This window comes from Microchirus variegatus (genome assembly GCF_963457635.1).
Source record: "Microchirus variegatus genome assembly, chromosome: 3".
Lineage (NCBI taxonomy): Eukaryota > Metazoa > Chordata > Actinopteri > Pleuronectiformes > Soleidae > Microchirus > Microchirus variegatus.
Window position 1 is genome coordinate 15940086 of NC_139804.1, and position 25261 is coordinate 15965346.

Consider the following 25261-nt stretch of genomic DNA (forward strand, 5'->3'; position numbering starts at 1 on the left):
TCACATTCTCCGGTGAGCACAAAGGGACAGATGCTGATGACGGTGCACGTCTCCTCTTCTCTGCCCCTCCTCATTGACTCTGCTGCTGTTGCTGTTGCTGAAGCTGCTGCTGCTGCTCATGTGTCTTCGTGATGTAGCAGCGTCATGTATGAAGAGAGCAGACACTGAATCTGCTGCTGATGCTGCTGCTCTTTGATCCCTGTAAAAAAAAACAAGTGGTGCTCTCCTGTTGAGGCTGTGTGGGAATAAAGATGATGTAATGGTGGTGACTCCGTTCCGAGGATTCATCCATCCACAGCATCCCACTGAACACACACACACACACACACACATAGAGATGTTGTTGTGTCAGTGCTCTGGGTGTGTGCAGCAGCAGGAGGAAGCAGCAGCAGCTGTGACGTGCACAGATCATGATGTCAGACAAAAGGATGCGCATATTTTGGTCAATTCACTACAGTGTTTCCTGTAACAATTACAATTAAGTGCGCGTGAACTCACACAATGTCGCCTGTACCCGTAAAATCACCATTCCACACACACACACACACACACACACACACACACACACACACACACACACACACACACACACACACACACACACACACACACACACACACACAAACTTGTTTTTATATCTTAGTGAGGACACTCAGACACAATGCCTTCACGAGCCCCTTACCTTAACCTTAACCATCACAACTAAATACCTAACCCTGACCTAAACCCAATATTAACACTGACCCTGTTATGCTAGAAAGGGTCCTGAAGAGGTAACAAATACAAGTTCAAACACCCACACAGACACACACATGCAGTGTTTTTGTTTGTAACATTTGAAAAACACGTCAATGTCATTAACAGTATGTACAATGCGCATACTGAATATATATCTCTCTCTATATATACCGTATATACATATGGACATAATGAGGGAAAACACAAACACTTACTAATATGACAGGAACAAATATGAATGAAATTGGGTTAGAAATACTGAGGATCTTTGTCAGGAGGACAATCACTGAGCAAGACACTTTGTATACACTTGACACAACTGTCTCCATGGTTACATTCATCTCTTATAATTTTACATTGTTAACTTCCCACACATGATATAATGAAATATACGCACATGACAAATATGTAGAAACATATAAGTTTAATCCATGTATATACACATTTTTGCTGTGGGTATACATACACACACACACATGTATATAAGTCTGAAGTCTATGTATGTTTTCTGTTTGTGTGTAATGTACGTTTTACACATAAGTGAAAAACGTGTTTGTGTGTAAACCTGTACGGAAAAAGCTAGAGCTAAATGTAGGAAAAGGGCGACATGGGAGGAATTGAGTCATTGCTGTAACCTTTTTTATAAATCATTAACAATTTTAAGTGGTGTCACAGGATTTTTACAGAAGAATAAAGTGGTCATATGATTTCAATCATAAGGGTTAATCTAAATTTGTTCACTTTGATCTCCCTGATCATCAAATTTGTAGCTTTAAGGGTCATAAGATTTGATTTGCCGGGTTTGTTAGTGACTTTCTGTATGCACATGAAATGAACTTGTTGTCATGCAGCCCTTTTCAAGGAAACTGGAAACAGGAAGCAAATGAGTTTCTCCTGTTTAAAACCTTATTTTTAAACTTTCTCACCCTACATTTTCCTGTGGGGAGAGAAAGTCAACACACATTTTAAACCGCTCACTCCTCAGCACCAAAGTTCATTAAGAAAATCGGGGACACAGGTGCTGGTGCTGCTGCCTTGTTTGGCCAATTTGAGTTACAAAAATATAAACGCACAAACTTGAAATGGTGAACAAAAATAGAATGTCATGACATTTGCTCAGATTTTTGATGCATTTGTTTATTTTTGTTTTGTTTTGCGCAAACCCAGTAGTCCAGTGTCACTTGGCCACTGCTATTGACTACACTCTCAGATTGAGTATTTCAACTCACGAGAGTCATGGAGCATGGCAGAGTGGTGGTCAATATGCGTGACCAGTACACAGACACTCCTTATGGTCTGGTCAATAAAAGGGCACACCAAAATGTGGACTTTTGTCACTTGTCAATATGCCACAGATGTCACAAATCATGAGGGAGCGTGCCATTGGCATGCTGAGTGCTGGGTTGAGCGTTACAGCTGTGGCAACACAACTGAATGACACCGTACTCATCAGACATGTCACCTATCAAACACCTTTGGGATGTTCTGCATAGGCATGTCCATGTCCAGTTCCCCAGAACGGCCGCCTACTTCAAGTGGCTCTGCAGGAGGAATGGGACAACATCCCCCAGGCCACGATCGACAATGTTATTGAAGTTTGTGAACTTGGATCATCGACCCCCATTGTGTTCTTCCTGCCATTACTCCAGGACTTTTGTTTTGAAATTGATCTTAATGCTCACAAATTAGCCACTTTATTGATAAAGTTGTACTGTTATTTTTGGATAGTTAATCTGTTTTGTCACATAACATCACAGACGGAGGAACTCCTGTGATGTAAAATACAGATTTTCTCTGTGGAAGTTGCTGTAGGAAGTGAGTTTACAAAGCAAAAATAAACTTCAATTTATTGACCATAGGTTTTGTGGCTAAAATTAGTTTTTTCCTTTTGTGCCCTGTCGGAGTGATGTTTTCAGTTTCAAGCGAGCGTCTGTGTCGGAGCTGGTTCCCTGTGCAGGGTGCATGCACAGCACAGTCAGTGATGGCAACCACACCTCAAAAAGACAAAACTATTCCTTTAAAAAAGACTTAACAGCATACAGTGCACACATTATAATCCCATAATACCCACAGACACACACACACTGTATAATGCTTCCTGATAGATTAGACTGTTGCATAATGCATGCTTACATTACATTAAATTACATTGTCTCATGTCACATGGAGGACATGATAATGGTGAGACATTCATCGTTAAAATGTCTTATCTGAATGACATCCTATATTATATTATATTATATTGTAGTCAGGTTTTACTGGGTCTGAAATAATAATACTAATAATAATAATAATAATAATAAATAATTCAAGGGACGTAGATTCAATATCTAAACGTGTTACCGATGCAGAAAAAATATGTAAAACTGTATTATATGAGAATAGACACATAAAATGTTGTTTTTTTGAGTCATTCTTTGGGGTAATACATATAGCATCCATAATGTAGTCTGGTTCCTCGGAGGTTCTCCATGGTGATAAAGGTCCAGTTTATGGCTGCAACAATAACAGTTATTTGCATAATCAATCAGTGTAAAACATATGTTGGTTGTCATGTAAGGAATCTCTCAGATTCTCCTCCTCCCACGAGTTAAATGTGCTTTTTGTCACACAACACCGGGCTAATAATAATAAAAGATATCATGAAAATAATATGATGGAGGGGCGCTATTACACATTTCACACAACCTCACCTCCGTTAGTTGACTGGGGGCCCTGTCAAAACATCAGGGGTTGGTAACATAGTCTCAGGGGTTCAATAAAGACATCTATGTGTTATTTGGCCAAAAGGGGCCCCTCTTTCATATCAGGGGTGAAATTGAGATATATCACATACGTAATAATAACCAGGGCCTCCATTGAAATGAAAAAAGTAGTTCATTTGAAATGTACTTTAAATAAAAGTTACTTTGTTACTTTGCGTGGGGTGTGAGGGTAGTAGAAATGTGACAATGGGACACAAATCCAAAACTATTTTGGAGCTCACGCGCCCAGCGTGACACAGGATATGACGTCACTTTTGTCGCGCGCCAGTGCTGGTGCTAATCACATCATCATTCGTCTGGTTCGGGTGTATATTTCCCCACCTGTAGGTCTCCATTGTGCTGAATTCAGTCGCAATTCAGTACAATACTTGAGTCAATACGTACTCAAGTAAAATACAAAATCCTGATTTCAAATTGTACTTAAAAAAATACAAAATACACAAACAAGTATTCAATACAGTAACTTGAGTAAATGTATTTCGTAACTTTCCACCTCTGAAATATACTAAATAATAGTGCAGCACTCTGAGATCTTGGGCTCCTGGTAGTAATCTGTAATCCATCCTTGTATACAGTATTTAATATTTCATCTGAGTATTTAAGAAAAATATTTGTTGTTATTCTCTGTGACGTCATATATAGGTCAAGGCTTGGAGTCCCATCATCACACCTGCTCACAAGGTCTGTCTTTATTATTTCAGGCTGTAAATATTCCCCGCGCGTTATAAACTGTGTAGTTTATGAGCTTGAGCACCTGCACCTTCCCAGAATAAAGGTCGGACAAAAGCGTTACTACGCCCCGCCTCCTGCGTGTACCTGCAGCGAGAGTGCCTGCAGCCGCACCCGCGACAAACCTGTCTGTGTGTGTGTATTTGTGTGTCTCAGTGTGTGTGTGTGTGTGTGTCAGTAATATCACCGTCCTCCTCCTCTGCTCTGTGTTTTCTACCGGACACTGGAGCTGTTGACTTACCTCAACGGCCCGGAGCCCGTGGCCCGGTTCCAGAGACGATGTGGACTCTTCCTCGTGGAAGCCGCGCATCACAGCCGAGCGAGCACGCGCACCCCGTCGGACCACGGCGACAAACCTGCACGTGGGCGACTTCAGGAAAGAAGACCCAACAACCACCACAACCAGCAGCAGGACAACAATTCAAACTACCGAGACAAGGACAGAGGATGTGGCGATGGTGTAAGTCGTTCACTGGCTATAAACAAAGTGGGGTCATCTCAGTAGACTGTGTCAGTGTAAAAACAAGGACAGTGTTCAACTGCAGTGATTGTTTACTTAGTATGTTGTTAAGTATATATTGGATCACAACGAAGAATAAATGAAAGGTTTGGAATTGTAAAAGATCAGTGAATGCTTATAACACTTGGTTATAGTCAGTGTTTATTAATAATTTACGTTTTAATACATTTTCCACAATATTTTACCCAACTCCCTTGACTCAGTTCAAGTAGTTTTAACAAAGGTAGGCGAGGTGGGCTCTTGTCTCTCATCACTGTGCTTGGATTCTTGAATGGAGTATCTTAGTCAACATCCACAGTCGCCTCAAGCTGTGCTCACTATGAAAGAAGTCTGATCAGAATATCAATATGTCATGTAAGCATGTCAATCCTACAACTTTGATGTGATACAGTGCATTGCGAAAAAAGCAAAAAAGATTTCATTTTGAAAGAGAGGGCTGGTATATGCTGATCATCAGATCAGAGTTCATAGAAACAGTCCATCCGATCATAACTTCCTGGTTTGGTACCTTCATGGGTCTGATCCACGTAAAAGTGATGTATTTTCCATTTTCATTCCAAAAAAGGATAATGAACAGAGAGAAAAGTCACAGACGCAGAAGAAAAGGAAAATGAGACAGATATACTGTCTGGGACAGCGAGGGCACGAGCAGACACGTACTACGAAGGCCGAAGTGAAGCTTCTTTTTGCTTGTATGTCCGGAGAAATAAGGCCTATTCGGGGTGAGGGTGAGGTAAAGTAATTATTGCCAGATGTTCTCAGTGATTTTAGTTCGTCCGAATGTGCCATGTCAGCAATCATTTCCTGATGATGTCAGTAAAGATTACGCCGACGTTTACATTGGGCAAAAAAGTCTGACAAAAAATGATTATAATGCTGTGCAAATAGACCATATGTAAATTGGTGCACTACTTGTATACAAGTAGTTTTCCGCAGATTTTTAAGCATGAGGCACTTGAAGAAGTATTCAGTTTCGCACTAAGTGGTCGGACAAGTCTGTGGCAAACCTCGGGTGTTTTCAGCATATGGGAAACACCATTCTGAACCAAAAGCACTTGTGAGAGGTACGGGACTTCTGGTTGCTTTAGGTCAGAGCTTATAGTTACTAAAAGTGGAACAGTTCACAAAATCCATGGTTCAGTTCATATCACGGTTTTTGGTTTATTTTTCAGGAGGAAAGGGGATTTACACTCTAGAAATACCATAAATCAGCATCAGATCTGATATTCTTGCATATTCTATGCAAAACTTGAAAGAATTGGGCAGCTAGATTAGACACATCATTGTAACAAACTTAAATCAAAGTGATGTGAGGATTTGTAACCGCAAGAGAGGAGACATTGCTGCTGGCGCATCCTCTAACTCTGGCCCTCCTCCTGTGTCTTCTCTCGCCATTTTTATTACTGATCAACCGAACAGTACATACATGCCCTGAACCATGAATAGGATGGATTTATTAAGTGATTAATTCCACCCCTAATAGTTACGTAAGCACCCCACCATGTAGTAGGCCTAGACTATGTGGCTAATTAAATGCCAATTAAAACAACCTGTCGCAGTCGCAGGCCTGAAAAACAGTTTCTCAAATATTGTTTTAATAAGTGTGGTCACTGTTTATAACAGACTTAGCCTTTTAACATTTAACTTAGAGATGATGCCTTGCAGGACTTTACAAACCTGACTGGCTTTTCTCGTTTGTCTGGGCGTCTCTGCTGCTCCGTGTACAGTAGATCGTCATCTGCATGGCTTCAGTTGGATGTTTACATTCTTGTGTTGTATTGGCCCAAAGCTAAAGGTTGCTTGGGTAAGAATTCAAACACCGTCTCTTGGACTTGCGGTATGCCTTAAAAGTCTTGCGGAAATAGTATACATCAAGATATACTCTTCTTGAGTATGTACATTTGTGCACTTCAAAGTGCACAAAAGAGTGCTACAATGGCACCACAACACCATTCCTCCTCTGTCATGTCTGCAGGACATCACACTGGGAGCATGGTTAAATCCTCGATTCCCCCTTTGCTTTCAGAGGTCGAGTTTGTGATGTCGTTTTGATCAATATTCGTTTTAAAATCGAGATCGTGACACCCCGAGTTTATACCACTCCCCCTTTATAGACAAACACTCAAGTTTCTCAAAGTCGTTGCAACGGGGACAGCTGATACAGCCACACAGCAAAGACACCAGGTAATTTTTTAACTGCAGAGAACAATGCAATATCGAGGGCCCCACTAGTTGAAGTATTTTTGGTAATTATTAATATATGTAAAGAAAGAAGAAGTCAATATATGTTCACCCTCTGCAATGTTCCTCTTTTGCATAGGGTCCACAGGGACTCTAATGATGACAGTAATGAGACTAATGACGCTTTTCCACTACCCAGTTCCAGCACGGCATGACTCAGCACATCAATAGTTGTTTTCTAAAACTCTTTTTTTATTGCATTTGTTGAAACCCTCTTCACACCCTTTTAGCTAATTTGTCTGGAGAAAAAAAGTAGCCCTCATAATACTGGAATAAACACAACCACACACTGACCGATTCTCTTCTAGGACCCATCTTCAGGCATCTGGTTCCATCTTTTGTTTTGTTTATCGGAGGGTGTTGTTTCCTCTGTGCAGGGCTGCAGCAGACCTCAGTATGAGGTGAGGAACTGGCTGCTGCATATTCTCTTCCTCTTCTCATCAGGCCTGGGTCATGAAATCTTCTACATCACCTTTGTGCCCTGCATTCACTGGAACCTGGACCCATTCCTGTGCCGACGCCTCGTCAACACCTGGACTGTAAGATACAAGAGAATCTGTGTGTGTTTGTGTGTGTGTGCGTGCATGTGTGTGTATTGAACTTTTTTAGAACACCCACCATCTCAAAGTCATATGCTGTGTTTCCATCATGGTACGGTTCAGTATGGTTTGGAATGGCAAAGCCCTGGGTCAGGCTTGCATTTGGACTGAGGACAGAACCATTACTTGGTAGGCGAGGTGTGGGCTGTGCAGGATTGCTTCTACTCCAACCAAGAACACAAAATAACAGAGATTCACTACCTCAAATAAAAGTAAGTATAGAGAAGAATAATAGTTATAGACAACAAAAATACTTACACACAATATACAGTATATAAACAGCGGAGTGTGAAACTTCAACCTTGGCTGTAGAAAAATAAAAGTTGCTCAGTCAAAGTTCACAATGACTTGATGCAGGTTCAAAAGTTGTTATTAACATGTAAATAAACTACATCTGGTGTGCAAAGGCCTTTCGTATTAAAGTAACCCTGTGTATGTATGTGTGAGCGAAACTGTGTTCAACACTATGCAGACATAGAATGTGTGGAGAGAGTGTGTGAGCTACAACCTTTACATCTGATGTCCAGTTCCCTCACAATGCCACCTCTCTGTTCCATTTCCCTCTCTTCACCTTTCAACCTCCCTTTCATCCCCCCCACTCACCCCTCAAGTGTCCTGTCCCTGACACCACCATACCCATATATCCTCAACCATCAGGCGGAGGGGAGGTCACTGACTAGATCCAGTCTGACCACGGGTCCCTGACATGGTTTGAGGCCACACATTAAGGACACATCAGTGGTAGAAGAGTGCTAAGATCTCCCTCCTTCTGATGTTTATGCTCACAGAATACAGCCCATAATGTCAAAAGAAGCCTGAAAACACAGCACACGTGATGTCGGCAGGAGCCACAGACAGACACTCAGGGCCATACACCCTTAATTCCTGCAGAGTCTGTGAAGGGCAGTGTGTTTTTGTGGCCTTTGTGTGTCTGCCCCGAGCGCTTGGTGGCTGCCCTGTGTCTGAACCCCTCGCTCAATCCCCTCGGGGGGGAAGAGATCCCCTTCTTGTGGCGACCCGGCTGCACCAGGCCCCCTGTGTGAACTCCTTTGAAATACACACACAAACACCAACACACACATGCTCGTGTGTCCCCACCTCGCCTGCTAAACACGCTCATTGCCCTCCCTCTAGTAAGACATTACCAGCTTCCCTCTGTGTTCTCCTCCTCCCCGGAGTGGAGTGTGGAGTGGAGTGTTTTATAGGCCTCATCAGCTCTCTGAGCTTTCTCTCTGTCTTTCTTTGGACCGACCATTTGGTCCGTCGGCCCTCAGGGCCCTCATCACCCTGCACTTCAAACCTCTAACAGCTTTTTCTTTTTGGATTTATCAAAGGTTTGTGGAGGGCACCACTCACTGACACCAACACACACTCAAAACTCCTAAAGCCATTCAGTACATTTACATTACATTTATGTATATTTAAATCAAGCTAGCCTGGGTCAACCCGGCCGAGTCTGTCAGCGATTTGGTTTTGCTCTGTAGACACTTAAAAGTCAGATTTCAAGACAATAATTTGGTTTACTTAATGTCATGTAAACATGTTAGTCTGACTAAATCAAGCGGAAGTGCTCCTCTGTGACCACAGGGTGATGGGGGCGGGTGTGGCTTGGCTCCTCCTGAAGTCCACTGTCATCTCCACTGTTTTGAGAGCGTTGAGCTCCAGGTTGTTCTGCCTGCACCAGGTTACCAGATAGTCGGTCTCCCATCTGTAGGCAGACTCATCCCCATCAGAGATGAGTCCAATGAGGGTGATATCATGCACAAACTTCAGGAGCTTGACAGACTTATGGCTGGAGGTGCAGGTGTTTTTGTACAGGGAGAAGAGTAGAGGAGAAATAACACAGCCCTATGGAGATCCAGTGCTAATGGTCCGGGTGTCGGAGACATACTTCCCCATCCTCACGTTCTGCCACCTGTCAGACAGGAAGTCAGTGATCCACCTGCAGGTGGAGTCAGGTCTTCTCAGCCGGGACAGCTTGTCTTGTAAAATAGCTGGGATGATGCTATTGAAGGCGGAGCTGAAGTCCACAAACAGAATCCTGGCGTAGGTCCCTGGAGTGTCCAGATGCTGGAGCATGTAGTGCAGAGCCATGTTGACTGCATCATCTTCAGATCTGTTTTCTCAGGTGGTCCAGGCGCTCAAATGACTTCATGACCACAGAGGTCAGGGCGACAGGTCTGTAGGCATTTATTCCTGAGATCTTTGATTATGATGACAGAGAAGTGATGACCAGCAGCTTTCAATATTCAACATGACGGTCACCACTGAAAAAAATGGCTGTCGGTTGTTTTTCCATTACTCCACAGAGCTCAGGTGAGCAAAAAGAAATTTGATGCTATTATGAGATAGCCATCGCTCCTAGTAGTCCCGTTGACGCGTTTCCGTCGCTCTGCGTTTACGCCATCCAGGTCATTGGTCTGATTGGTTGTTGGCCTATCCAATTGTGTACAGAATTTTCATCTACATACAAGTGGCAGGTGACTATACCGTTTCCAGACTGGTCCTCAATCTCAAATGAGGTCGTTATCAAATGTTTTTCACACTGTCGGCTTCTTCTATGTACCGACTCACTATTTTCAGGTCAAAGCTTGAGGGGGCAAGTGTAAGGTTTAGGTTCAATTCAATACAGGCAAAACTCATTCATCCATCCATAAATTGTCTATGGCTTTATCCTGGACAGGTAGCCAGTCCATCACAGGGCCAACAAATGGAAACAAACTGTTTACTCCCACACTCACTCCTAGAGTGTCCAAATACTCTTTGCATGGTTTTGGACATGTGGATTAGGGTTACTGGAGAAAAGCCATGCACATACAGGGAGAACATGCAAACTCCACACAGAAAGGCCCAGACCAGGACCCGAATCAGCAACCTTCCTCGTGTGAGGCAACAGTGCTAGCCACGTGTGCCTCTGTGTGGCCCAAATAGTAATTTAACTCGCATTAATTTAATTTAGTAAAACTTCTGACAGACTAACATGTATTTTAAAAGTCTGGTTTTAGTCAGACTAACAATAATTTGATCTTTTCCCAATGTCATGTAAAGGCACTGATTGTTTGAAGTGCATCCACATAAATTAAAGGCTTTACAGGCTTATGAAAAACACACACACACACACATTAAAACAAATGTGCCTGCGTCCTTCACAACTCTCTGTAGTCTTTGCTCACAGCGTGACTTTGTTTGACTTAGAAAACATTGACTGTCATTAACCATATGGTCATGAATTACATAGCAGGCTTGTGTGTCGTTACTATCGTGTTTTATTATGTAAATTGTGCACCTATCGTGCTGCCTGGAATAATAAAGACCTGTAGTTGTACTTTTCCATAACATCACAAAAGAAGAATCTACTAAATGTGTATGTGCTGCATACAAGGTAGGGCATCAACATCATCTGGTTGTTATACAGAATATAGAGCTCTGAATCTCATGTGACTCGGTTTTTCTGAATCGTCATGTTGGCAGCCTAAGATGCAGCACAAATGAACAAGAGCAGCTGGATTCAACCTGTCAGAGTTCACTGCGTACTTTAAATCCATGGCGATCGACCGATATATCACAAAACTTGACAGTTAATATATCTGATCCTTATAGTGGCCCCGGTGTGCTTTTTACGGGTTTGTACACAGCCGGAGAGGATACTATTCCAGACCTGCAGTATTCTGACATCTTCCCGATTAACCTCCCTTCATCTTACTCCAGAGAGTCACCAAAAGTTTACAAGAGCCTGGAGGGAAACAAATGGACACAATCTGGCTTTGTGACTAACATTAAACTCTGGAGTCTCTCTGCTAAGGATAGTGTTGTTGTCACTGGAAGGGTAAATTTAGGCATGAGCAACAGGCAGTGTAATGTAAAAGATTGCTGTGTTAACGTTGGGTTAGACTTCATACATGTTTTGATGGTGGGATGGTGAGCAAAATATGCCCGCAATTATTTGTGACATTTTGCTGTTTAATCCTGTCACTTGTGCAAAGTACTTCAGTGTTCTTTTACCACAAGTTCAAATTGATTTAAAAGAATTATATTTTAATATTAATAAAACACCCACAAAAAAGACACATTTTGGACTTTTGGTGTGGGAGAATGAGCATTTTACAGTAATAGAGATCAAAACTGACAAAGGGTGTAGTTTTTTTTTTTTAGCTGAGCCTTAAATCATTTTTTCTTTGTATCTACAATGGCAGTCATGTTTTCAGTGGGATCAAATGTCTGTGTCTCATGGTTCTCAGTACATGGTTAGTAAAGGGCGTAATCGGAGCTGCTGTGTTGACCACATTTGACAAAAAGTGACCTACAACTGTGGCAGTTTGGCAGCTTAAACTTTTTTTTTGGATAACCTGCTTATTTTGTCTTTCAAAAGTGACCCATGCAGTGTAAATGCAGCCTCAGAGGTGTGGAGGCTGACGAGAGATGGTGATGGCAGGAGGAGTAGCATTGGAGTGAGATCCCAGTCTGTTCTCATAATACTGCTGCTCTGTCACTGTTGCTGTGACAGACACATAAGGTATCCTTTCGCATCTGAAAGAGATGCACCGGGCGACGCATTTAGACACTCAAATTAGAGTGTGAGCCAACAGTCAATATCCACTTATGCTAACCTGGATATTTATTCTAACCCTAACCACAGGCCTTTTATTGGCCATAACCTTCACCTCAGTCCTATTCTGCCTTCAAAATCTAACCTCAGTCTCTGAATTTTATTTCACCTAAAATGCGTCACCAGTGGGTTTACGTTGACAGAGGCAATTGAAAGTCCGGTGAGTCTCTTCCTTACGTGTCTGAAAGGCAGCGTTTTAAAGGAGCGCAGTGTACAGTATATGATGCTCTTGGACAAGAATGTGTTGGAGATCCACACCGAAGTCATGTTTTCAGTGGGATCAAATGTCTGTGTCTCATGGTTCTCAGTACATGGATAGTAAAGAGTGTAATCAGAGCTGCTGTGTGGACCTCATTTGACAGAAAGTGACCTAAAACTGCAGCAGTTTGGCAGCTTTACTCCCAAAATGATCAAATCAAGCTTTTTTTATTCACTGTTGGGGAGTTCTACAGGTAATGGTTTTACTGATAAGATCTTTATTACACTCAAATGTGTCCTAGTCACTGCCTCAGTGGGGTTTTCCCTGCTGATATCACAGACAGGCAGGTGTAGTTTTAAATGTGCATAACTGTAACTCAAACATAAGAATCAAACTTAAATATTGTAACGCATGATTTGTGATTACACACATATCTATGGGTAGTTTATTTAACTTCTGCCATTAAACAATTAACTGAAAATGTTAAAGTTGCGCAATTTTTTTCTGAGTTTTGTCGAGTGGCAGTTTTCAAGTGATGGAGGATAATTCAAGCTTAATTGGCTGGGGGAATGTATTAAGTCTATCAGTGTCCTCATTGAGACAGATATACAAAGTTTGGTGAGTGTGCCCGTGTGTGTGTGTGAGTCTTGACCTGTCTTCAACTCTTCTCGTAATGTGACCAGACTGTCCCTGGGTCAGTCCTTTGATGAACTTGACAAAGACGCCAGTGAAACACTGGTGTGATGTATTTACTAGAGACAGCTGAATATGATGTTTGTGTTGATGGTGCAGGCGGAGGGGACGAGGACGGGGGTCATATCAGTCAAGCTGGTAGGCATATTCATTGGGTGGAGACAGTGGATGGAGTGTACACTGCAGGGCTTTTTGTATAAATAGAGTTGGCTAAATGGGGATGTCATTGTCCTCTGTTTATTGTCTTCTTGGTTTCAATTATTGTGTGTGTGTGTGTGTGTGTGTGTGTGTGTGTGTGTGTGTGTGTGTGTGTGTGTGTGTGTGTGTGTGTGTGTGTGTGTGTGTGTGTGTGTGTGTGGGAAGATGCAAATATTGGAGTAGTAAACATGATCGGAAAGCAGGAAGAAAGATTTAGCTTCTGGGAAAAGTAAGGCAGTTCTCCTTCTCTTTTCCCTCGTCTCCTTGCGTAATTTAATGCAGTCTCTGTTAACTCTAACCCAAAAGTATGTGGACAGTCATTCAGCTAAATGACTCTCAGCTGACTCAAAAAAAAAGAAAAAAAAAACATCTGTTGTATTGATTTTGAACACACATTTTGAAAAGCAAGAAAGAACAATAGCAAAGAAAGAAAAAAAGATGTTGTTCATATTTACTTGGTAATAACAATAACTATTATATAAGCAATAATAATTATTATTATTAAAAACAATTAGTGTTAAATGATAACAAAATAACAAAACAATACATTGAAGGGGTGACAATGTGAGAAAAAGTACCAAAATAACCAGCCTCTACCATTCCATGCTTTGCCACGCTTCCCTCGGGGCACCAGTGTAAAATGTTATGGTACGGTCAAGGTGGAGCTAGAATGGTTCCACCCACAACAGTCAGCTGATTGGGTATTGGCGCAGTCTATTCTATTGACGTATTGTTGTGACGAACCGATTAGGAAAAAAAGAGCTGCTGGATGTCCTCCATTGTTGTCAGTTGTGTTGCATTCGATGTCGTCATTGTCGTTGCACCGGTACAACGTCATGCTACATATCTCGCTGACGCAGCAACCGGGCACAGCCTATGTCCGCTTACACAGTCAAGGTACTTTTCTCAGTAGAAACGCAAGCCTGAGCCAGGGCCCGACCATTCCAAACTGTACTGTACCAAACTGAACTTTACCATGACGGAAACACAGCACAAGAGATGACCGGGATCTCCCAGCCTGGATAAAATGGGCGTGTAATTTAAATTAGAAAGATAAATGTTTCCAGTCCGAAAAGGTAAAGGCGTGTCAGTGTTTCCAACTTCAGATGGAGGGAGTATAGCTGTTTTATTCCTATCAATGGTGTAGTTAGAAATAACTGAGAATGTGGAGGTCTTGTAAGAACAATAATATGTCATCTGCATACAGACTAATTTTCTGATGTGTTTTATTACTCTGAATAACCCCCTCTTTTGCAACTAATGCCACCCAATGCCATATTTAAAAAAAAAATGCCAAGAAGCGGGCTGAAACCTGAGGGAGGGTGAGAGTGGAGTGGTGAGGGGGCGTGGCCTGGTAGTGAAGTCTGACACTGAGTTGCAGATTTGCTGAAAGAGTTCCTCTCTGTTTGACTGAGTAAAACTGATTTTCTGATTTTCAGAAGCAAGAATGACAAGAATTTAGGAGTTTAAAGCGATATTTCAGGTTTTTTTTTCAAAGTGTGCTTGTATGAAGTACTGACACATTAAAACTGACTCCCAATACAATCTATGTCATCTTTACATGTTAATAATAATACAAAACCTTATTTGTATGGCACTTATCTTAACAAACGTTACAAAGTGCTTAACAGTCCAATCAAGCCTATTCAAATATTACTTCTAATATATTATTAGAAGCCCAACAGTTCACACAATGGTATATTAAAATTGGAAAGTGAAGTTTGTAAATAGGTTACTCTCCTGCACCAAAATCCATGGAGAAAATGAATGTTTTTACCTCACTGGTCTACTGCTTTCTAGATTGGTAAGTTTGTCTCACTGAAGTAAATTTGTCTCGAGAATTTATTTCAAACACCCAAGTCATAAAATAACACATTTAAACTTACTGATGGAGACAGCACTGGATCAACAACTCCTGTGTGCTGTGATGTAAAATCACAGATTTCCTCTATGGAGTCTGGTGTGGGGAGTGAGTCGTTTACAAAATAACACAAATTCAGTGGAAAAAAATATTCTTGATTTTGTCAGGTGAGCCTTTTGTCAAGTGTCCTCATTGGAAGCCATGTTTTCAGTGAGTGTGAAGCTGGTTCACATTGCAGGTACATATCAGTGCTGTCTGAGTCGGTCCCTCATATAACAACACAGAACTGTCCCTTTAAAGTACTAACTCCTTCCTCTTGCTCCAATCTTTAGCTAATCATGTTTTGTTCCATGGGAAAATGAATGTTGTTGTTAGAGGCTCACTGTTGTTGTTTTCCCACTTTCCTCAGAAACACGTTGTTCCATTTGTATTATTAAAAGTGAATGGAAGTCATTAGACATGATTATTTAATGATGGATCATTAAATATGCTGTTTTCAAAGCAAAAGATGGACCAGTGATCAATGAGTTATTAAATTGGAATCAAATTAAATCATGTGGTACCAAGAGTCTTCCAATTTTTGCTTCCTCTGGGGAGATGGCTAAAAGGTTGCAGACAAGTGCAATGGCTTTGGAATGAAAGTGATATCCACATATTTTTGTCCGTGTCTCTTCTTCGCTGCATCTTTACAAGTCACTGCAGTCGTATCACATTGGTGGATGTGCTCTTATATCTCATTTGCCATGGTAACGGACATTTTTCTGATTATAGTGCCAGTAGAGATGGTAATAACAGCCTCTCTATTTTGTTCCTTAAACACACATGAGTGTCCTGCTTCCCTGTCTTTGCTGCTCCTTGCTAAGACAGCCTTTCATTAAATATACAAGGCAGAGCTTTAAATAAAACTGGAGCTCGAGCAAGCTGCCCCTCCGACGGCCACTGGGGAGCTCATGAAAGAGAATAAGCAGCAGACACACACCACTACCTATACAGCAGACACACACACACACACACACACCCTGCACTGACTGTCTTTACGTCAAGAGTCCTCCCTGCCTCACTCCACCCCACTAAAGACACCGTGTCAGCAAATCCTGCCTTCTTCAACTAACAGATTCTCACAATAGATTCCGTTACACTGCAACTGCAACATCTGCACTTTATTCCACCGTGCATGGCTTTCCGTATGGTTTTGTGCACTTTTTGTCCTCTCTTTATTTATTCCTTTGTTTGGTTGTGAGCGGGGCTTATTTATTTATTTATTTATTTATTTATCTATGACAGTGATTGATTTTAGAGCCCAGCCTAAATAGGATTTAATTTAATCTCCTCATTATTGTATTATTGGCTTCCCCTGAATCAAATTGCTGTTCTTCTTGCCAGCACACTGCACTCATTTCCTTTTTATTTGTATCCCAATTACACTGATAAATAAAGGGTTACCTGGAGCAGAAAGACACAGTTGTCACTCATTATAAGATCCATAAAAAAAAAGCAGATCCTTTCAAGAGAACCCATGCTGACATCAATGTGTGTGACATCTGCTAAAATGTGGAACATTACAGCAATTCAGATTGAGACATAGATGCTTTCACTGAAAACATGTATCTGCTTGCAGGGATACAATGAAAAACTACTAATTAACAAAAGGCATCACCTCATAAAATATATGGCCGATGAAGTCTATGACATGTCAATAATAAGTTTGGGTCTTTGCCCTTTTGTTAGAAAGCCTTTTCTGAGGTTAAAATGTGAGGCAAACATTAGTTTCCAGTTGAGATGTGAACATATTCTCAAGATATTAGTCTTAAGGTGGCAAAAACCTGGTTATACTTGTGACAACTGAGCTATCTAATAATTGGGACCTGCTTATAACACACATGCACTGTGACCTCTCTTCTAGATAGTGATGTATATTGGCCAGGTAATGAAGGATCTGCTGAAGCTTCCCCGTCCTCTTTCTCCTCCTGTGGTGAAGCTGGAGACACGCGTTGATGCAGAGTACGGGCTTCCCTCGACACATGCCATGGGTGCCACTGCCATTTTCTTCACCTTTTTGCTCAGCGCCCCATCCAGGATACAGGTGAGCATGAGTGATACTGTAGTCGTGATTGATTAGATCAGTCAGGGTGGGGTCATCGGTAACACCACACACCAGTCTGTGAAGGAACTTTTTTTTATAATCGTTCAACCACCATCTCACAGTCTCCATCGACAGCGTAGCTGGCTCAAGTGTACTGCACGTCACGGCATCACGCTGGACTGAGTCAAAGTCATCAGGAGGATGGAGGACACCACCCACATATAACCAACCTAAGCCTACTTCACACTACATCGTTTTCAGTCTAGTTGGCAGTTGCTAATTTTGACATTTTTTGAAGGCTCTTCCTGCAGATACCTGCTGACACCTGCCTATCTGACACTGTTCAAACTGAGATGTCAATTCTGATATCCTGGACATTTGTGTCAAAGTCAGTGACAGCTCAAGCCACCGAGTAACAGTAACAGTGGCTGAAACTGGCCTGTTCTCATTCCAAGAGCGTCATATGCAGCTGCTCTGTCACGTCCCTCAGCATCACCTTACAGATCCACATGTTATCCTTCTGTGTCGGGACTGCACGTTTAGGCCCCGTTTACACGAGGACACTTGCGGGTAAAAACAACAAAATATTTTACACGGTCTGAAAATCTGAAACCACCCTCCAGAGTGGAAAACTTGAATACGCTCCGCCGTAGTGTTTCCGTCTACACTGCCAAGACGCAAAACTCTGTTCAGATCTGCTCACTTCGCATACGGATTTACGTCACATACATGCGCCAGTACAGGGAAATAAGCAGACATGTCAGATTATTTCCATGCGTCGGACCTTCAAGCTGCTCTGGCAATAATTCCACTTCTTTGTCTGACCAAACGAAATTCTTCTTATTATCTCCAGTGCCCATGTTTTGATTTTCGCAGCGCAGATAAGAGAAGAAGGAAGATTCTACGCATGCGCTCAGACATGGCGGTGTTGCGTGATAGCGTATCACAGCACCACCTAGCTGCCTGGCATGCATACCCAAACAAATTCCAACACACTTTTGTGTCATTGTGTGCACGCAGATTTCCTCCCGAAAACGCTTGTCTAAATGCGGAATGAAAAGTGAAGACGCGACGTCACTTTTGGGTCTTCTGTTCAGACCGTTCATCATGTAAACGTAGCCTTAGAAGCTCAGAGCAGATGCCCTGAGTGTCCATCCACACTTCAACGTCACTGTGAGCATCAAACAAGTACTGAACACTTACTGAAATCTAAGGGAAATCCACTGCTAGTCAAAACTTTGGACACACCAGTAAAAAGTGTCCAAATTTTCGACTGGTAGTGCATATGCTCTTTTTTTTTTATTATTATTGCTCATGGTAATTCTGATGACATTAATAAAATAAACGTCTGTCTGCCAACAGTGAATATCCACTAAACCTAACCAGGATATTTATCAAAATCCTAACCTCATTCTCTGACTTTAATTTTACCGCTGCTCTGCTCTGAGCGTCCAAATGCAGCGCCAGTTGGTTCACATTGGCGTCAACTGAAAGCCTGGTGTGTTAGGAATACAACAGCAGATCTAAATCAACAATATCTGCACTCAATTAAACTTGGCTTAATGAATTCCTTTCATCACTTTTTTTTTCTTTTTTCTTTTTGTATGAGACAAACTGGTCAGAGCTCCCCCTGGTGAAAGATCACTGAGTGTGTTGTCTCACAGTGACTGATTTTCTGAAATTATTTGTCAACTATTTAGTTAATTTCCAGGATTTGGTGCAGTTTGGTTTTATCATAATTTTGTTAAAGGAATGTATTTTTGTTATTTATGTCAGCAACTGTGTAGTTTAAATGGGCTATGTATGTATTCATATAATACCTCTTTATTGTCGTCAGTGAAATACCTTATTTAAGCTGATACAATCACAGCCAATATGAATGCATATGACAAACAGTCACTTGAAAATGGTAAAGGGTAGAGAAAGCAAAACAATATCTAAAAACACTATAAAAAGCCATTTTAGGAACTTGGTTCAATAATTGTTCAGGGTAAAATGAACACATTTGATAGTGATAATAATGCAACTGGATTATTTATGTATTCAAATATTTGCTTTTGAAGCTGGTTTTGTTGCTGTTGGACTGGATTTTGTTACGCAGACCTGGCAACCCTGTACATCAGCCTGATCTTCAAGTGTGGCGATGAGAGTGACCATACAGACTAAGAAATCAAAGTATGAGACATTTTTGCCACTAGGGGTGCAGAAATGTTTCTTTAGAGGTACAAACAAGCAGGTACAAATGTTAAAGGTACAGTGCTTGTACCCTGATAGGGTACAACTGGAGCATTTCTACCTTTTGAGGTACGGTCTCGTACTCTGATTTCTTAGTGTGTACAATCATGTCTTGATTTGTAAAAAAAAAAAAAACTTAAAATACTGTCACAGCTGAGTGTAAATTATTAGCAAGGATCCTGAACTGCCATTGGATTTGATGGATTTGTTTAACATGAACAAAGCACAGTTAGATGTTGAATTAGTCACTGTAAATGAAGAAGTGGACTTGAATGAGGTGAAGTGTGAGGCTCTCACAGGCTGTGGGCTGCACTTTGCTCAGTGGGATAAAGGGAGTGGCCCCGCCGTCCATCACCAAGCCTTGACTGAGCTGTTGGACAATGGGCAGGGAGGGGCGTGGCCAGCAGTCACCATCAGTCTCCGTCAGTCGATCGGCTGTTTGGTCTCAACTGAGTCAATGACTGTCAATCCACGTCACTGCCTCTTCCCCTCTTTATCTCTCACACTCCAGTAAGGGAGTCAATAAAACACTCAGCGGCTCAATCAAAGGCTGCGTTTTTAATGAAGAAGCCGTGTGAATGCACCAGTCTATCCGTTAGCAGTTTATGGTCTCTACAGCTGTCAGGCTGATTTGTGGTCAGATCACGTCAGCGGGCTCGCCGTTCCTTTTTTTAAAATATAATACTCTGCTTCTCTCAAGGTCAGAGAAATTGTCTGAAAAACCGTGAGACGTCCGTTTACTGTAGAGCTCTAAACTACGGCCTGGAATTCCTCAAAGATTCCACCCAATGAGAAGAGCGCACATAGCTATAAAATGAGTAGCAGGCTGTGACACAAGGCCTCGGGGCAACTCGCCCTGTTCTCAGAGCAGGTCAGAGGTCATGACAGTCAATCACAGCATGACCCCCCCCCCCCCCCCACACCCTTTCCTCCTGTCCCCGGCATCCTTTGTGGCCATTCATAAAAAAAGAAAAAAAAAACTCTCTTCATGAACTACCACTGAATAGGCTTCCAGCTGCAAAGGACAGGAAAAGACACAAGGAGAAAAGACAGAGAGGAGGAGAGAGGAGAGGAGGGGCGGGCGGAGGAGGTGAATGAATACACAAGGCCTCTCTTCTCACTGTTATTGAAATGGAGTGGGGGGGGGGGGGGGAACAAAACCTGCTGCCATAGGTAAAGGAGGGAGGGGAAAGAGGATGGAGACAGTAGTGGAATAAAAGAAGGCAAGTGACTTGATGGCGGGCAGTACGTCAACCGGGCAGAAAGAGGGAGTTCCATGTCTGCTTTGACAAATAGATGGCTCAGTCAGAGACTGAGGGGAACTAGTTTTTGTTTCCGGCACTGAGGAATGTTAAGAATTTTAGGTGCATGTGACAGATGACAGCATGAGTTTCATCTTTGTGAAGCATCTACAGTAAATCCATCAGAGGCTTATCAGTGCATACTGTCTGAAAGGGAAGTCCATGTGAGAACGCAGCAGGAGAAACTTGACCATCACTGTAGATTTAAGACAAATAATAATCTATGGGCCCGGTGCTCGATTTAACCTGTCAGAGTTCACTGTGCACTTTAAAGGGGACATATTATACTCTATTTCTCCAAGTTAACCTAGTTCACTGGTGTTCCCTAAGAACATGTCTGTGACATGGTCAAAATACCATAAGGATGAAGCACCACAGCAGTTCAATCACCCTGCCAAAACAGCACTTTTCAGAACGCTCTGTTTAGTAGTATCTCTTTAGGTCCACCTTAAAAAAAAAGGTCAAACGAAACTTACGGGACAGGAAACGACATCAGCCACAGAGGCTACTGGGAGCTAACAGCAGTTCCGGTTTTCGGATGCCATTGCCCTCGCCAGAACTCTCGCATGTTTTACAGACAAAGCGGCGCTCTGCAAGACAACAATTCCAGGAATTTAGCGCATTGTGACGTCCCAGTGAGCGCGGAAGTCAACATTGCGTGTTTTATCTCCTGTACTCTCAGTCATCTTTATTCACACTTTTTTTTTTCACTTCACAGGATTTAAATTATTAAAAAGTTGATATAGCATAATATGTTAAATCACTTCAAAGAAACGAGTTTAGAAACAGTCGGAGAGGATGTCATTCCAGACCTGCAGTATCCTGACATTTTCAACTTCCTGATTAACTCCCCCTCATCTAACTGCAGTCACTGAAAGTTTACAAGAGCCTGGAGGGAAACAAATGGATCCAATCTGACTTTGTGACATTCAACTCTGGAGTCTACCGGCTAAAGAAAGCGTTGTTGTCACTGGAAGGGTAAAGGCCTATTTATATTTGAAAGAAGATGCAGATGGACAGAGGCATTCAGCCATCGTGTGGCAGTATAGAGTCAATAGTACAATCAGTCAGGAAAGCAACAAAGAAGAGTCTATACAGTAATTTGCTGCCAGAACTCGCTGGCTTATCCCTGCAGCCCTTCAGTCACCGCTGCACTCTGGGATGGGATGTGTTTGAATCCAGTGGCTCTCCAGCGAAGCAAGTTGTCAAAATTTGGGGCGGACATATGGAAATATTGAAAATGCCGCTCACCATTAATCTCTCTCATCGGCAACACAATATCCTTCAGTAATTGGACGACTTACATTCAGTGGTCTTACACTCAACCACTGCGAAATCCACTTTTCTACTATTACAGATCAGGAACAATAAAATAACCTCTTCAGTGGTTTCCATGTTTATTGATGCCTGCAACTTGGTAAGAGGAAGTGTTGTGTTTACATCCGTACCAAAATAGATATGTAGTGATGGCGATAAGGTTTGGGACGGACTGATGTAAAATTGACAAAAATGGAGTGTAATTGGGTCACATTAGCATACCATCTGTATTTATATAGTACCTTTCTAGTCTTGATGAGCACTCAAAGCTGCATTCACCCATTCACTCACATATTCATCCAGCACATCGATGAAAAGTTGAAGATTCATACTAGGACGCCAACACAGTTTCTTCCTGCAGTGAGGAATGTGAGGAATTCTATGACAACACACAGCAACTCAGTTTTTTTTTTTTTTTTATCTTTTATCTCCCTTAACAGTGCTGTGTGTGTCATGGTGTGTGTGTGTTCACTAACTGTGTTTTTCTGACCCAGTTTCAGTTCGAGGTGGGTCTGCTGATGGCGGTGACACTGTCTTCCTTGGTGTGTCTGAGCCGTATCTACACTGGCATGCACTCAGTTTTGGTGAGATAGTCTCCTCACACACACACACACACACACACACACACTTGTTTTCTATACACACTATTTTCCACAGCATGTTTTTGGTAAAACTGCCTGACTGACTTGTTTTAGCAGTCAAAATGACTTATTTTTAATTTGGCACATCAGCCCCTCATGTGGAGGATAAAGCTCAATTCTACAATATCTCCACAATGTGTTTCTGTCACTTTTGTCACTGATTGTCTCTATGAATTTTGGCTCAGGAGACTGAGTGATTTACAAAGCAACACAAATGTCAATTTCTTGGTGAAAAAGTCTGTCTAACAATAAGACGAAGAAGCAAACAGAGTTTTTCTTGGTGTGTCCCCACTGGCAGCCATGTTTTCCGTAAAAGCAAGCTTCCATGTAGCTGTGCTCAGCATAGTCGGCACTGAATTTGTGTCAGTACCTTGTGCAACCACAAAATCCTATCCTATCGCAAGATTATGCTGGAGTCAGCCTCACATTTTCCATTGACTCTAGTTTATCTAAACACACGGCTGGTAGACACCAGGAGTGTTGCAACCTGGGAGGAAACGCAGGCAACTCCCTTGGGTCCAAAGTTGAGAAAGGCTAATTACGGTCCGAGCACAACTGTGCAAGAACCCTCTTGAAACTGTAGGGATTATTATTATTATTATTATTACGGCAAATTAATTGCATTTTTGAGGGCCTGAACATACCCCAAACCTCACAGATTTTTGCGACCGCATCAATCCTGGTGAAAATTGGAAGTTGGAGGGGCTAAAAACTGACGCCAAAAAGTGCTAGTTACATTTGTTATGTGCTGTTTGTTACTCTTATGTGAAAACCACATTCAGTTCTGTGCTTTGGGGATGTGTTAAACTTAAATTCATATCTAACATTTGAGTACAGCTAATACGGCCTTTATGTGCCGTTCTACTAATATACAGCAGAGGGAATCCAGAAAGACAGATGGATATTGCATTACTATACTGCTGATTCCAATGGGAAATCATTCCATTGACTCCACAATTTGGGAATTGCCGGTATATAGCTTTGAAACAGTAGTTTGACACCCCTGCGCGGCACTTACCATGGTTTACGCCTTGGGCCCCCAAAGTTCCTTGGCACACCACTGGTGGTAGCTTTATATTTAATGGACAGACCCCTTTAGAATTATTACAACTAAATGTGCTTTTGTTCCTTCTTTCAGGATGTGATCTGTGGCGCGTTAATCTCGGCTTTTCTCATGCTCCTCACCTATCCTTACTGGGAAACCTTTGACCGCTTTCAGCTCACCAGCAACATTTCCCCCATCGTGGCATTGGTACTGGCCCTTTTCCTCAGCTACACATACCCAAAGCTGGACCACTACAGCACCACACGGGGAGACACAACCACAATTTTAGGTGCAGGAGCTGGATGCTCTGTGGGATACTGGGTGAATGAGCAGCTTGGACAAACATTTGAGCCTCAGTGGGACATTTTACCTGTTCCTCTACCCACACTAACAGTCTATGCACTGGCAGTAGGCGTGGCCCGCTTCCTGTTGGGTGTCGCAGCATTAATGGGGACTCGACAGATAGTCAAAGCACTCAGTTTGCAGGTGTTATATTCATGGTACAGGGTGCCAAAAGGGGATGGGAGTGCCAGGAGGAGGAGAGAAATTGAAGTGCCATATAAGTTTGCTACATATACATCAGTAGGTCTTGTAAATTCTATATTGGTCAATAGATTCTTCATGCTATTGGGGCTGCTATGACGTAGTAATGTTAAGACTTGCAAGGATCTGATCTAGTAATAACAAAAATAAAACTCCATATTTATTTTGAATGTAATCATGTATTTTTGAAGTTTGCATGAGTTTAAACGGCTTCTAACGGGGCTTCTTAACAAAATCCTCACCTGCTTAAGTCAATGATATCTTCAAAAGTATCTTCAGTTGCTGTAGCAAGGATTTAAGTAGATGTCGATTTGCTTTGGAGGTGTTTTGTTGCGTGGCAAAATTCAGTTTCTGTTCCTGTATCCGATGTTTCCATGCTGCGTTCCATCTACATCTGAACTCTGTGTGTGGCATCACCTCCGAGTACACAAATGTAACCAGGTCATAACAATCTCTACATGATATTTTGCACACACTAACAGCGTAGAACAGCTAAAAAAAATCAACAGCACTATGTGTACGAATGATTTACTTTGAAACAAATACGACATTGACTGTACAATAGCAGGGTTTGGATGGTGGCGTCCTCACTCAGGATATGTGAGTGTCCGAGGTTCAGCATCTCATGACCTCAGAGTTCCGATTACAAATGGAACGCAGCATCTGTACCTCATACAACTGCACTTCAAAAAACATGAACTGTCCTTTTAATGTAGAGCAGGTGATTTTTTTGAGGGGGAATGATTCGCAAGATGCTGCTTGTGACTGACCTGTAACTGAGCTGAAAACAAATTAAAAGCTGTTTCTCGTGGAGCTGTTGAACTGTTTCTATGACTCACTTCTCTGTATTTCTCATGTTCTCATAATCAGATCAAAACCAGTTTAACTGAAACTTAATTTCAAGGGCACCCACCGTTGTCCTCACCCTCTAAGGCATCGGAAACTTG

At 42.0% G+C, this 25261-nt stretch overlaps 1 protein-coding gene across 1 annotated transcript; it reads left to right on the plus strand.

The window, feature by feature from the left end:
- Positions 1-7376: 7376 nt before the first annotated feature.
- On the plus strand, positions 7377-24413 carry sgpp2 (sphingosine-1-phosphate phosphatase 2; the record flags this gene model as incomplete). Its single annotated transcript, XM_083886565.1, has 4 exons — positions 7377-7532; positions 17053-17232; positions 22580-22669; positions 23865-24413. The coding sequence occupies exons 2-4, from the start codon at positions 17059-17061 to the stop codon at positions 24411-24413; spliced, it is 813 nt and encodes a 270-aa protein (XP_083742691.1). The 5' UTR covers positions 7377-7532; positions 17053-17058.
- Positions 24414-25261: the final 848 nt, after the last annotated feature.